A 15,907-nucleotide genomic window follows, 5' to 3' on the forward strand; every position below is an offset into this window, starting at 1 on the left:
AAAAAAAAAAAAAAAAACCCCAAACTAAAACAAAACAAAAGGATAGGGATTGTAGCTCACTGTAAAGGTCCTGGGTTTAATTCCCAGTATTGCCCCCCACCCTACCCCTAGCTTCTGAACTGTTTTTCCTCCTGAAACAAGAGAGAGAATAAACTGAATTTTTTTTTTTTTTTTAAAGGCAGTGTCTAGCTATGTAATTCGCGCTGGCCTTTAACTGTGCAATCCAGGTTGGCCTCAAACTCATGGTGATCCTCCTGCTGCTTCAGTCTCCTGAGTTCTGGGATTGTAGGCATGTGCCACCACGCCTGGCTAAACTGAATGTTTAAGCAGAGAAACTAAGATACTAGATGAAAAGAAAAAAAAATGTATCCAGGAAGAGATAATTCTTTTCCAAAAAGTACAGTTAGATAACTGTTTAGTAAAATTATTAATAAAAATTAATTTGTAAATACTCTCTTGAACCAGATAATTAAAATTTAGTTGTAATATATAAAGACTCAAAAACTCATGCAGGGTCTGAGGATTTACCTCAGTTGCACTATACCTGTCTGGCAAACGCAAGATCCTGAGTGTGAATCCCATTACTGAGAAAAAAAAAAAGAGTTGTAAAATGAAATGTGATGATTGTGTAATAGAGCCATTGAATTGTATAAATGATCCAGTTAGAGTAAATTGAACTTTAGGGCTGGGGATTTAGCATAGTGGTACCACACACCTGTAGCAAATGGGTTTGGATAACAGGAGGGTGTTTTAAGAGTTCTGACTATAATGCAATAAACTATTCATAGACTGTGATGACTATTTTAGTAGGATTTATACTCCACTGAGCTAAATCCCTGGCTATACTTCCTTTTTCTTGAGATGACAAAAAACAGATATAAAATGGGCCAAATGACTCTATTTATTTATTTATTTTTATTTTTATTTTTATTTTTTTGAGGTAGGGTTTTGCTGTGTAGTTCAGGCTGGCCTTAAACACTGTATGCAGCCCAAACTGGCCTCAAACTCGCACTGATCCTCCTAACACACCTGCCCAAAAGACTAATATCATTGTCATTTCTTAGATATTTTAGGAATTTTTTAAAAAACTCTGTAACTACATATTTACAATGCATAAATACTATATTGTGGAGAGTTGGTACATATATGTAACACATCTTAATTCTTTTTTCATTCCCTTTTCTCCTCCTGCCTCATCTCTGGTGCTCTTCCTTTTTGCAAGATTGATCTCCTTGTTTTTAGGAATTCTTTTAGTATTGTTTTTAGAGCCAGCTTATAAATCCAAAAGAAAATCTGTCTTTACTGCTTTTAAGTAACCAGACTTCTTTTTTTAACCCTAGCTTAATTTTTCTATTTATTCACTAGTAGCTTTGAATGACTTTCTTCCCTCCCCAAATTGAAATCATCCTCTGTTGATAGCTAAAATAATGTGCTTTAATCTCAGGGAGTGCTAAGGCTACAGGGGTACACTACCATGCCCAGCCATTTGTTTTCATGAAGTTCTTGTGGTTTCTTTTGCCATTGATTTCCGGTTTCATTGTATTATGGTCTGATAATATGCATGGGCTAATTTCAGTTTCTTTCCATTTACTTAAGCATGTTCTGCTAGCTAGTGTATGATCTATTTTGGAGAAAGTCCCATGTGCAGCTGAGAAGAATGTGTATTCTGATGTGGGATAGAACACTGTAGACGTCTACTTAGTCCATTTATTCAAAAGTTTGGTTCAGTTTAAATATTTCATTGTTGATTTTTTTGTTTTTTTGAGACAGGGTTTCACTATGTAGTTGAGACTGATGTGGAACTCACTATGTAGCTCAGGCTGGTCTCGAACTCCAGCAATCCACCTGCCTTAGCTTCCCAAGTGCTGGAAGTGCAGGCGTATGCCACTACGCCTGGCATTTTTTTTTTTTTCCTGGTTTTTTTTTTTTTTTTTATTTTTTTATTTTTTTGTCTACTTGATCTGTTTGTGAAAGTGGGGTATTGACCCCCATTGCAACTGTATTGGTGCCTATATGATTTTTCATGTCCATTAATATTTGTTTTATATAGTAGGGTGTGCTGCTGTTTGGTTCATGTATATTTATGATTATTATCTCTTCCTCTTGAATTGCTCCCTTTACTGGGATGTAGTAACCTTCTTTGTCTTGCTTAGTCTTTGCTTGAAATCCACTTTGTATGCCAATAGAATAGCTACCCTTGATTTTTGTTCCAGGTTACTCTTGCATGGAATATTGTTTTCCATCGCTTGACTTTCAGTCTGTGAATTTGTTTTTTAATTAAATGTGTTTCTTGTATGCAGCATATAGTTGGATATTGCTTCTTGATACATTCTGCCAGTCTCTTTCTTTTGGTTGGTGAATTGAGATCATCAACATTGACGGTTATAACTGATATTTAGTCTCTTATATCTGTCATGTTATTTTCCTGTTGTTCATTTCCTTCCTTCCTTTCTATTTCTTGCCTTGCCTTGTGGATTCATTCTGTTGGGGTTCATGGAATTGTAACCCTTATTGTCTCTTTCTAGAATATCCTTCAGAATACTTTGGAGTGCTGGTTCAGTGGTCATGAATTTCTTCAGGTGTTCTTGTCATGGAAGTATCATCATCATCATCAGTTTTGAAGGATAGTTTTGTGGGGTACATCAATCTAGGTTGGAGGTTGTTTTCCTTTAGAGCTTGAAATACTTCACTCCAAGTTCTCCTTGAGTGTTTGTGTTTAGAAGTCTGCTATGATTCTCATGGCCTTTCCTTTATTAGGTGATTTGTTTCTTTTCTCTAACAGCTTTTAATATTCTGTCCTTGTGTTGAATATCTAGAATCTTGATTATTATATGCCTTGGGGAAGATTTTTTAAAAAGTTTTATTCCTCAGCTGATGCTTATAAATCGCTTGTGGTGAGCAGGTTTATTGCCAGTATTCAGAACTCTTAGAAAATGACTACTTCTCAGAATCGTCTTTTAGGTATAGCTGACTTTTGGGTTTTGAGTTGTTACAGGACCCTATATCTTCAATTTATCAGGAATGAGAAATTTCTGCCTACTTGGCCCAGCTTCCAGTTCTTTGACACTGGCCTGTAGACTGGCCTGCCTTTCTTTTCTCTCCCTTTATTTCTTTCCTTCCAAGGTGTGCACCCTCATTTAGTATATGTGCTGCCAAAGCGAGCACTGTACACCCTCATTTAGCACTTCATACATCATGGTCCTGGCAAAGGTGTGGTACATAGTCACCAAAACCGAATCGCAGTGCTTCTCAGGTGAAGTTGTAACACCTTGAAACTTTGGTTATAAAAATGAGTTATCTGGGCCGGGGATTTAGCTCAGTGGTTCCACACCACCTGTCTTGGAAGCACAAGTTCCCGAGTTCGATCCCTGGTAGCAAAAAAAAGTTATCTATATAAACCTGAATAAATTATATGCTTTTTAGGAGAAGACCTCATGGGCTGAAATAATTGGCTCTTTTCTGTCCTACACTTGATCTCAGCCAAGAGGCTGAGAAGCGATTTTTTTTTCTGTCCTTTTATATACATTCCTACTCAAATTATATTACTGATCTTCTAAAACTTATATCTGTCTAATTGTTCAATATATCCCTGTACTGTACCACAAGCTGTGTACTCCCAGGTGAAGGATTGTTAGTTATTCTGTACCTGGTATCCAAGTGCAGGTATTTGAGTGCTGTAATGTGTTTTATTTTTGAAAAAAGAATGTATTAGCTACTGTGATACCTCAGGTGTCCAACAGCCCCAAGCTTGAACTTTCCACTACTTGAACAGCAAAGTGTAAAAAAACTGCTCTGTGTTACAACTCTGCTCCTAGTCAACAGAAAACCGGGCTGAAAAACCTGTGAGGCTGAGAGCAAGTTAGGCGTTGCATCTCCAAGAACATAAAGGTGATGCTCATTCAGTCTGAGCACCTCTCTGAGCACACAGTGTAAAGTGCTTCTGTAATGTGGGGACTCAGAGCCAATTATTGGTTTTACATTATTTCTAAGAATTGTGTTTTTTTTTGGTACCGGGGATCGAACTGTCGGGTCCTAGGTGCTTGCGAGGCAGGAGGTGGAACCACTGAGCTAAATCCCCAGCCCTAGTTTTCCAGTATTTCTTACAGGGAAAAATACGTTTAGTTTTTGCACTTTTTGGTGTTTGAACACAAATTTGAAACAAACTGAGTGCAACAACCAAGAATCCTACTGTATTTCTATGTTTTATCATAAGCAGCTCCTTTAAACAGGATTTTGAAAAACTATTATCTAAAAAAATTCCAGTTTTTTAGTCTTAAATGGAAAACAATGTGTATAGGTTCTCAGAAGGAAAATTTTTGAGTTAGGTAATTTTTTCCTCTTGTTTTCTTTTATTGAGTTCATTGATACATTTTAGGTATATAGTACAATTACATTCATTATTGGGATCTTGTACCTTTACATGACAGGTATTGGTTCTCATTTTTTCCCCCCTTGTCCCTGCCCTCCCTTCACCCCCTCCTCACCTCCCCATTTACAAACACTTTATTTCCATTTTTTCATTTTGTCATATTTTTTTCTTTTCCCGTTACCTTTCCCCTACCCTTCCCATTTTCCCTACACCTTTAGCCCTTTTCTTCCTATTTCACATGGTCAATTATCTCATTAAGCTCTTATGTACTATTATATTTTTTCCTCTTATTTTAAAATAAGCATTCTTCCAATAGTCTTATGTGGTACTAGAGATCACATCCAGGGTCTTCACACTGAGTTATATCTTTAGTGTGGTGCATGTCACCCACCCCATGTTTAAATTTAGAGATAGGATCTCAAGTTGCCCAGGCTGGGCTGGAACTTTTTTTTTTCCCTGAGATAACGTCTCACTCTGTAGTTTGTGCTGGCCTTTGAACTCACTGTATAACCCAGGCTGATCTTGAATTTGAAGTGATCCTCCTGCCTCACCCTCCTAGAGTGCTGGGATTACAGGTGTGCACCATCAGCCACAGCTATTCTTAGTATTTTTAAAAACAAACCTCTTGGGTCAGGGATTTAGCTCAGTGGTTCCGCCACCTGCCTTGCAAGCACAAGGAACTGAGCGCAATCCCTGGTACCCCCCCCCCAAAAAAAACACCAAAAAACCTCTTAATGGAGCCAGAGATTTAGCTTAAGGGCATGGGTGCCTGCCTGGTAAGCATCCGTCCTGAGTTGGATCCCCGGTACCAAAAACAAACAAACACACACACCTCTCAGGTATTTAATTTTGCCTTTGCAAGAACTGAAATACTAGCAGTCTTTCAAACTTCACTTATTTTATTTATTTACATGTTTAATCCTTTTGGAGTTCATTTTATATTACCAAAAGTTTTACATAATACCAAGTTTTTTAAAAGTAAATTGAGATAGTCTTAAATTTTCAGTATTTTTTTTTTAGATCATTTATGGATTTCTTAGGTTAGTGATAAAATTTTAGCTCATGAGGCAGGAGCTCACCTGTAATAGATACCTATGTAAATGCATACCTATAATCTCAGCACTGGGAGGCTGAGGCAGGAGGATTATGTTTCAGCACAGCCTGGGCACCTTATCAAATTAACAAGACCCTGTCTCAAAAACTGAAAAGGGCTGAGGATGTAGCTCAGTGCAAAGGTGATTATGTGCAATCCCCAGTACAGGGGTGGGGGCATGTGCCTGTCTGTGTTGTTGTGGTAGGGTTTAGGCAATTTTGGAAAGTGGAATAAATCTGGGATCTGTTTATATGAGAATTGGAAAGGGCCAGGGATTTAACTCAGTGTTTTTGCTGCCTGCCTTGCAAGCACAAGGTTCCGAGTTTGATCCCTGTTACCGGGAAAAAACAAGCAACACTGCTCTGAGAATTGGAAGGATTTTGCTTAACATTTTCTTAGTGAAAAATATGCATTATTACCTTTTCTAGTTATAATCCCAGAGAACTGATTTTACATATACTAGTAGAACTGTTACCGATAGAGAACTGTGACATTGATTTTAGTTACAGCATGAAAGCAAATGAGTATTCTTGGATAGTTGTGGTCAATTTTTGTTTTTCAGTGACTTTTGGTGGTGGTTTTCTTAGTTGTAATAGTTTTTAGGACTTTTAGACATTGCATCTGATCATTTCTACTCTTCTTTTGAGTACCGTCTTTCTTCCACAGAAAGCCCAGGAGCTAGAGGATCTAACTACATATTTTCAAAAACTTAAATATCTGTGGGGAAAATGACACGATGTAAAATTAGACACAGTATCTATCATAAAATTGTCAGTGTAAGTACATAGAGAGTATGTATCTTTAAGTCAGTTATTTTACTGGATTAGGTGCTTTTACCTTCATGCAGTAGTAAAATATTGTAGCCCCGTTTATGGAGAACAAATGCTACTGGCAGAATTGAAACAAAGCTTCCTTCCATCCCACACTTAGACATCTAGTTAGTTTCTCAGCAGCATGTAGTTGGTTCCGGTCCATATCACAAGGACAAATTTAGGCACTGGAGGGCAGACAACTTGGTATAGGTAGACTCACTTGCATACTTGAAAGTGAGATGAGACCACTCTGGTTTGTTTGTGTTCTTTATTTAATCCATCTCTGGCCATGGTTCGGTTCAACATATTAAACAGCGGCATTGTTTCTGTCATCCTAACCTACCGTGTGCTGGAGAGAATAAACTGAGACAGGGGCTTTTTGTCTGTCTTTTGTCTTAACGTTTCAGGATCAGGCATGGCTTGTATTTCAGACTCAGGGTGCCAGAAAAACAAATAATACACAGTACTTCAGCTTGTTTTCATTGTTCTTGTTAGGGCCAATTAGGCTAATCTTAGTGATGGTCGGTCAGTGATAATTCTTGTAAATACCTGGTTCCAAATGGTAACCTCTCTCTTCCAGCCCATCGCAACAATTTTAAAACCAGCTTTTGTTTTTGTTTTTTTGTTTTGTTTTCTTGCTTTGTTTTTTCTTAACAGGAGAGCCAGTGTAACTCCTTCAGGACTGGAGTGGCACACACATCAGCGTCTGTCTCATGTGAGTTCTTACTTTGGCAGCAGCACTCTGCTAGGCTGGAACCCCTAGAGGTTTGCGCGTTCATTTTACTAAAATCTATAAACTTCTACACAGTGTGTCTTGATGGCAAAGGTAAAAAGTGCATGAGAATTCCGGAGTTCCCCGTAGAAAGTTTCTGCTTGTTCTAAAGGAACTTTTCCCAATAACATAGGTTCCCTTTTTTTATGAACAACATTATCTACCCAAACAGAGCCTGCACCTTTCATTCCCACTACATGCAGTTATTTTTGCAAAGCTGTTTTTTCCCTTGCAGAGTATGGGGTAAAGAATATCTTTAAAGGCTTTCAGTAGCTTCAACTTTCAAAGCTTCGGTTGTTCTCTTTATAGTTGAGTTATGTAACCTGAGAACAGTGTGTGCTGTTTAGTGGCTGAAGCAGTCAGACAGTTTCTTCCTTTGTCCTTGGATATTGGGTAAGTTAGGGTAGGCCTGAGGAGCTGCCTGGAGAATAAGTAAGCAGTTAATGTGTAAGGTTATACTTACCTGAAGCCATTGGCTGGGTGTAGAAGCCTGGAAAGCCGGTTAGCTGAACTGTGCATTGCTGACCTGGTGTGGTTTTAATAGAAATTGAAATTGAAGCCTTTGCACAGGCTGTGGCGAGGCATAGAGCTTTATAGACCGAGGTGATGTGCTTTACCGCAGATTTCTGAGGCTGGCTTTGAAAGGCCTGGTTGGTTAAAACAGGAATTTTACTTTTTAATCTTTTTTTTCAGAAATTGTGATGTTTTGTAAGCTTCAGGAGTTTTTGTCACCATGTTAGAATAATGTGTTGATTCTAAGGGACAATTAGAATAAAACCTCTAAATTCAGGCCCTCTGCCACTGTAGTTCTGCTTCTCAGAACTTGTGTTTTGTATAGCTCTCTAGCAGATGCTTTAAGGGTATGAAGTCTGTATTGCTAAAATGATTATCCAGTAAGCTTAGGAGAAAATGTCAGTGGCTTGTAGGTCTTAGTAATTTAGAGTCTGATGAAATACAGTGTTGTTAAAATGAAACTTGAGCTTTCCTTGCTAAGTCCATTCCTACCTGAGTTTATTTTGGACTGTTTGAAAGAAATTGGAGGGAGAAGTAGTGTGTTTAAATATTCAAGCCTAAGTTTTGATGGCCTGTATAATCGAGACATTTACAGCAGTGGTTGTGTACCCCCCACAGTTTCGGACAGGACCCAGAGGGCCTAAATTCTGCCTTCAGCTGATATTTGTACTTGAATAACTTGGGGTCAGCACATCGGGTGGGTACATCATATTTCTGGGAAGTACCCTGAGGTCATCAAGAGGAAGGAATTTCTAGAAAATTACCTCAGTTGAGCATTTGGGAAGTTCTGCCCTGTGAATAAATGTATTATAGCAAATATACAGTGTTTTATTTTCTGCTCTTCTAGGATTTGTGCTGGCAGATGGGGACTTGAGATTTTTCCCCCCCTGTATTTTTTTTCACTAAACATTTTGAACTACTTTGAGCTTCAGCCTAAATTGGTCTCATAGACAGAAGTTTTGGTTACTGATAATTCTTGTACTCTATAATTACTTCATTTGTGAACAGGTAAAATTGCTGACCCAGGGGTAAGCTTCATTGGGGAGGTGATTAGGGTTTAATTTCTTGTCCCTCTTCTTAAGGAAGTCCAGCAACTTATCCTTCTAAAAAATTAATAATTGAAAACATTTTGTATGAGCCAGCTTTTATGAATATCGGTAGGTTACCCAAAGTATTTAGCTATATTGGAACTTTTTATTTCATCAAGTATTGTGTGAAATATGTGGGGCTTTGCTTAGGATTGAGAAATAAGTCTGTTTTATGGGAATTGTGTTAAAATGGCATTTCCGTGAAGTTGGGTCTGGGCATGGTGAGCATGGCTGCCTCACTGGTCACAGCTCCTCCTCTGCTATGCGCAGGGGCAGGCAGCGCTTCCTTGACTGCAGTGACCGAAGCCAGGTTTGGGAAGTCCACACCTGAAGCTTCAAGGGCTGTGGGGTGTTTTGTTTTGTCTTGAGGCAGTGAAGATGGGATAGATGGAGGACAGAGAATTGAGGGGCGGAAAGAAATATAGCTAGCTTTGAAACTATGGACTAGCTTTGGTCCAGAGTTACCATTAGCATTAAATTATTACTGCCCCCAAGACAACAAAAGAAACAGATAGCTTTTTAATAAACATAGCACACAATGAAGTTTATACAATTTACGCATCATGTGATAAAGAGAGGGTTTTTGGACATTGTTCTGATGAATGAAACCCAAGTATTTCTTGAAGAACCTTAACATTTAAAAAAAAATCTGAAAATATTAAAAATATTTTGAAAGCCCAGCTTTTTTAAAATCTCAATTTAATAATAAATCGGTATGTTACAAGTTTTAAAGGTACAGAAGTACATGAAAATCTCCTTTCCCTTTGACACTGCCCCACTCATTTTAGCTGTTTGCTTCATTGGAAGCAACTAGTATTGCTCGTTTATTTTATATTATATATAATATATATATATATAATATATAATATATATAATGTAAATATATATAATGTAAATTTTGTTTTGTTTTGTTTTGTATTTGGTACCAGAGATCGAATTCAGGCCCTTGCGCTTATACGGCAGGCACAGAAACCAATGAGCTAAATCCCCAGCCCTATTTTAAATACTTCTAAAGAACAGCTTTTGGAAAGGGAAAGTTGAATTGTACTCATTAAAATACAGCATTAGCATTAATCTGAAAAGGCAGACTAATTAATTGAAAAAATCAGAGCTATAGGGTAGAGATGTTAATAATAGACTATAATAACAGAATAATAATAATAGTTACATTAAGACTGACTATAAGAGTAGGATGGAAGGGCTGGGGATTTAGCTCAGTGGTGCCCTACCTGCTTTACAAGTGCAAGGTCCTGAGTTTGAGCTCCGGTACTGGGGGGAAAAAAGAATAGGATGGATATGTTTGTATACTATGAGTCATTTGCATATTACTGATAATTTTTAGGATCTTGCTAAGTCAGTAGGTTGCTCAAGCTGGGATGTTCTGTAATGCTCCTGCCTTAGCCTCCCAGAGTGCTAGGATTACAGGCTTGTGCCATCACGCCTGGCTATCTTATTTTTAAGATGGTTTACTTACTGCAGAAACTGATGGAAGGTTGCTAACGTAAATATTTCATTTGAAAGAAGCGTATTTAAAGGAGCGCATTTTCTCTGTGATGAACTGCAGTGATAATTTTTTCGTTATAGAAAAGAGAAACCCCCGTAATCTGAAGTCCATGTTACTTGACCTATAACAAACTCAGTATGCTCCTTTGGCAGAGACGGAGATACATAGAATTGCTACACACAGTTGCTTACCCACGCTGCCACAATCACCTCTAATAAAATGAACCATAAATCTTGAATGTCTGATTCCCAGTTCACATCAGACATACTGTTTTGTGGTTGGTTTGTAATGACACTTTGTAAAATCCAGTCTTGAAGGTTATTGTCAAGGCTGTTAAGAAAATAAAGTTAATCTTATAAATATATGCTGATTGGAAGAATATAAAGCACCCAAAGCCAAATAGGAATTCCAAAAATGGACAAAAAAATACTTTGAAGATCCCTATAAAGCACATCAGTGAAGACTTTGACAAAGAGACTTCTTGTACTTAGTTTTGTTTACTTATATTCTCATAATTAGTTGCACAGCTGTGCATATAGTTGTTTTTTGCCCCCCCCTTTAGATTGTGAAAATGAAAGGAGAAAGAAACATTTAGTGTGGGTTTCCTTAGAATGAAGGGACTGTTCTGAAATGTTTGATAATTCTTGTTTCTACTGCTCTTGATATAGTATGACCTATTTCTACAGACTTAATAGTTGAATTCTTAAATTATTTGTGGGGGAGAAGTACAAAACATAGAGTTTAAGGTAAAGAAGAAAAATGTCAGATTGAAGAGGAAAGAGGAATTGGGAAAGAGCTAAAATTAATTCATTTGCCTTCTCTTTCAATGGGCTGTTCTATATGCTGACTGATAAGAACCTCCTCTCTGTGCAGTGTACAAGTCCCCAGAGTACGAGTCCCTTGGCTTCGAGCTTACTGTGGAGAGGTTAGTTTCTATTGGTTATCCCCAGGAGCTGCTCAGCTTTGCCTATGATTCCACGTTCCCTACCAGGTAATTTTTCAAGATTTTTTGGGATTAAGACCACGTCTCCTGTCCCCCAAATTCTGAATTCATCCCTGTCCATAAAAAGTATATGTCAAATAATTCTCTGTCTTGGGGTTGTTGTTGATTATAAAATTGCCCTGAACTTTTCATAGACACTGTATCTTTTGTGTTCTTAAATTGAATTCAATTTATAGCTTTTGAAAAAGACCACTTTATGGGTAAGGATATTTAAGCCTGACAGGCAGAAGTCACAGATTGTCCTATCTGTTCTGCCTTTAGCTGTTAGAGAGCAATTACATGTTGTGCTAATTCATTAACTTGGTAGTCACAGGTTTCTTGGCAGTTTGAGTTTCTGGACTTGATAGGGAAAATTTAAAATTAAGAAAGATGACGTTTATTTGAAGTAACAGTCAGATGGCCCATGAACAACATCTAATAAAGGGAAATACACGCCAGTTCAGGTGTCCGTGAAAATGTAAAGATTCTGCTTTAGAATAGTACCAGTTATTTTAAGAGGAATTTTAGTTCATACCTGTTTGATTAAACTCCTTCCCCCAATGGAAAACAATTGTGATTAGCTGTGTGGAATAAATTTTTAGTTGCTCTGGGAAGATTTTATTTACATACGTTAGCCTCAGACTACATTATTTTGGGGTATTCAGTTGCTACAAAGCTTGAGTTAGATGAGGTTGGTTCATAGTAGTTGGTTACTGTTTCTGTTAATGTGCATTGTCCACAATGTCTTTATTTTCATAGAGGACTTGTCTTCGACACGCTGTATGGAAATCTTTTGAAAGTTGATGCTTATGGAAACCTGTTGGTCTGTGCACATGGATTTAACTTCATAAGAGGGTAAGTACAGAGGACCTTTAACTTCTTTCTAGTGTCAGACTATATGAAGATGACATTGTCTCCCCAGAGGTAATATACTTCCCTGTTGTTCTGTCATTAAAGAGCCATTCCTCTGGGTGTGTATGTGTGTGTATTTGTGACAGGATCTCACTATGTAGTTCAGGCTGGCTTTGAACTCATTACATAGTTCAGTCTGGCTTCAAACTTGAGATGATCCTCCTGCCTCTGCCTCCCAAGTGCTGGGATTATAGGCATGTATCACTACATCCTGCTAGAGGAACCATTCCTTTATGTAGCAATAGTTAACATGTATTAGGCAGTTAGAATCCAAACTAATTTACAGACACAAATAGCAATTACATTTGTTTAAATTAAGTGCCTTCTAATTATAAGTATCCAATAAAGCTAATCTTGGAAACTTGCTCAAAAAGAACTGTAGTTGTTTAGACTTGTTTGAAATTCTATTATTTTCTTTTTAATACATTTCTCAGCTGCTCAGAAGAGATAGGTACATAACAGTACTGTACTTTGAAAAATTTTAAACTATAGCAATTCAGTTAAGATATTTAGGGCATAAGGGCATAGTGGCACCAGGCTCAGTGGCAGTGCCTGCCTTGAAAGCACAGGGTCCCGAGTTCAATCCCAGTTCCACACATGCACACAAAATAGCTAATACATTGTTTTTTACGTTGTAATGAATGGCTCTACTTTTATGATTTAAAAAATTAAAACAGGGCTGGGGATTTAGCTCAGTGGTTCCACCGCCTGCCTGGCAAGCACAAGGACCCGAGTTTGATCCCCAGTACCAAAAAAAAAAAAAAAAAAAAAAGGTAAAAGTGAAAAATTAAAACATAGAATTAAAAATGACTGTAGGGTAAAGTTCCAGCTACACAGGAGGCTGAGGCAGGAGAATCTTTGAGGCCAGAGCCTGGACAGCATAGCAAGATACCATCTGAAAAAAGAAAGAAAAGCAGGATAAAATATTTAAAACAAAAAAGGTTAAGCTTTATTTTCATAAGTGGAATATTTCTGTGATTCTACTTGGTTATATCACTTTTCTTCCACTGTTTTTGAAGACCCATGAATATCAGGAATGGGGATTTTTTTTTCCTGTGCACAAAAATGATACATTTATTGAAAGTTTTTTTTTTTTGTTTTGTTTTTTTTTTTTTTTAATCAAAAGAAAGCTCTGTGCATAGGACTGTAACCATGTCCACCATTCCTGGGTCAGCATCCCAGGGAAAGTAGGAACCACTGACCCACACACTCACATTCACACATACACACCTACTCGGTCACACGCAGATGGCACCCAGAGCCATTGAGGAAGGAAACATCAGTGGTCCTGCCCTCCCAAGGCCCAGTGCACATGACACACATTGTAAGCACTTTGCCTCACTCACTCACTGGGCCTGTCTGCTGCAGGATGGAGGAGGAGCGTCTCCTCCCCTGGGTGGGGGAGCAGGCTGAGAATGGTGGTGGTGGTGTGGAGTGAAGTGGGCAGAGCAAAGGGGCTGGACAGTTACAGACCGGAGGCCCAAGCTCCCGCCTCTGCCCCTGACTTGCCATGCCCCAGCCATAGAAGCCACCCCGAAACCGCGGCTGTCATCAGGATAAAGACAGAGAGATGACTTCCATCTTGGCATCCTAACCTGGGGTAAGACGACCACTGGGTGGAGGTTAGGGCAGATCATCCCCTTGGTAACTAGGCTGTGCTAGTCTCCCACCCTTCACTGAAGAATAGGTATTTAAACTCAAGGCGATTGCATAACTCAGAGTAGTAATGAGGATCAATCAGGGTTCTATTTTTGCCTGAAAAGGGATTTTTGCATTAATGAGAGAAGAAAAGGAAGAAAAGCTATTCAGTAAATTAGTTTTACAACCAATTTACAAACTCATGATCCTCTCTTTTCCCAATAAAGTTCCCAGATAGCTCCTTTGAAAATATATTTAATAGTGTTTCAGTTCAGAGTAGAGTAAGTCATTTAAGAGAAGTGCAGAATCTTTTAGACTGAGTATGAGCACCATGTGTGCTGAGAGTCAGAAGGAGAAGCCTCGGAAAAGAGGACCTCAGTGCATAGGGTCAGGAAGCCAGGCTTCCACCCGGGTCATGCTCCATACTCTTCTGATTGATTGCTGATTTTTCATGGGGGGGAAAACAGTTTATTTTGTAGATTACAGAAGATTAGCAATAATCTGTACATTTTCTTCCCAACTCCAGGTATAGTGTTCCTTCTTTGTGATAAATTATTATAGTGATTATGTTTTTACATATATATACCAGCACCATCTAACATTTAAGCAAAATGCAATTAGTAACATATTTATGAGTCAGTTTGTATTGTAACTGCCTAATAAATAATTGCGGACTACCTTTATGTAGAAGAATTGCTCTTTAATGATGGGAGGGCACAGGAGAATTATTTATTTAGCGAGCCAGTATCATTTACTAAACCTGACTGAGGAAAATGCTGTACATGCATTCCTTTCATCACAGAGTATCTGGGAAGGCTGTGGGATGAAATAGTCTATATTTATTTCAGAAGGATTAAGAGGTACTAAGTTGGGGCTAAGTGACTTTATATCCTAACTTGAGTTTGTGCCAATTGTGCTTAGTAAACTCAAGCAGGAATTTACCCAGCTCACTTTGAGTATTAACTTTAAATTTGGTTTTGGTTATTTAGATTTGTTAATTTTCATATATTCACTGTGAGAATTGTGCATTTTTATATTTGAGTCTTCTCATTTCTCAGAAATGCTTTTAATACCCTCTCCTTCTGGAGGTGATTTCACTTTCCAAGCACCTTGGCCATTCCTGACAACTTCTATGTCACTGGCTTTTTTTCCTTTTATACCCTGAATGTTCTGCATAGTTGTTCAGTTGTTCTCAGTCTCTTATATTCTAACCTTTTTTTTTTTTTTTTTTTTTTTTGGTACCGGGGATCAAACTCAGGACCTTGCATTTTGCAAGGCAGGTGATAGCACCACTGAGCTTAAATCCTTGGCCCTACTCTAACCATTTTCATAGTTTCATGTTACTTTTGCACAGATGATTATAGTTATCTGTTGTCTGAATCTTTCATTCTTAACCTTTTTTCAGTGTGCTTACTAAAAATCTGTTATTTCGATCTTAGTGTAGCCAAAACAGAACTCCTGTTTTCATATCTTTAGTAACAGTACCAACCACCTTTCAGAGATAGCTTACCGTAAGCATTACCTTCAACTCTACATCCTTCATCTGCCACATCCAATTAGTTGCCTGGTCTTGCTCATTTTTCCTTGGCAGTTTCTCTTAAATACATTTCTATTTTATTTTCCTTTGATACCACACTAGGACAGGCCCCATTGTTCTCATCTGGACTACTACATTATGACCAGATTTCCCATTGCTTTGTATCAGTTAGCTTTTGCTGCATAATAAATTACTCCAAAACTTAGTGGCTTGAGACAATGACTGTTTTATGTACTTCAAAACTGTGAAAGTCAGCTAGGCAATTCTAGGTTGCTTAGCTGATCTCTGTGAGCTATTTCATGAGTCTCTGGTCAGCTGTTTGGCCATTGCCTGTATGCCTCATTTCTTCATGTTGCCCTTTGTCATCCTGCAGACCATCTTACTGTCATTTGCATAGTGGTCTTGGGTTCCTGTGCACCAGGAGAGACCAAGTCTTAATCCACAAGTATCTTTAAGACTCTGCTTGGATTCCATTTGTTGCTGTTCACACCTGTATTCAAGGATAGAGAAATAAACTGAGCTAATTTAGTTCAGTGGCACTGCTCCTGCCTCACAGGCGCAAGATCCTGAGTTTAATCCCTGGTAGAGGTGGGGGGGATATATATATTACATTTTATCCTAAAACTGCTACAAGTTAGTCTTTACACCTTAGTTCTGATGGGTTTACAGACTTCAAATAGCACCGTC

At 38.2% G+C, this 15,907-nt stretch overlaps 1 protein-coding gene across 2 annotated transcripts in view; it reads left to right on the forward strand.

The window, feature by feature from the left end:
- Nt5c2 (5'-nucleotidase, cytosolic II) overlaps positions 1-15,907 on the forward strand; it is a 91,902-nt gene that overhangs the window by 63,945 nt on the left and 12,050 nt on the right. For both annotated transcript variants that reach the window (XM_010626448.3, XM_019207791.2), the window contains 2 exons: positions 11,025-11,142; positions 11,893-11,988. In XM_010626448.3, the coding sequence (XP_010624750.1) occupies positions 11,025-11,142; positions 11,893-11,988 (214 nt within the window). The remainder of the gene's footprint in view (positions 1-11,024; positions 11,143-11,892; positions 11,989-15,907) is intronic.

This window comes from Fukomys damarensis, unplaced genomic scaffold (genome assembly GCF_012274545.1).
Source record: "Fukomys damarensis isolate Sample0158 unplaced genomic scaffold, DMR_v1.0_HiC HiC_scaffold_8, whole genome shotgun sequence".
NCBI lineage: Eukaryota > Metazoa > Chordata > Mammalia > Rodentia > Bathyergidae > Fukomys > Fukomys damarensis.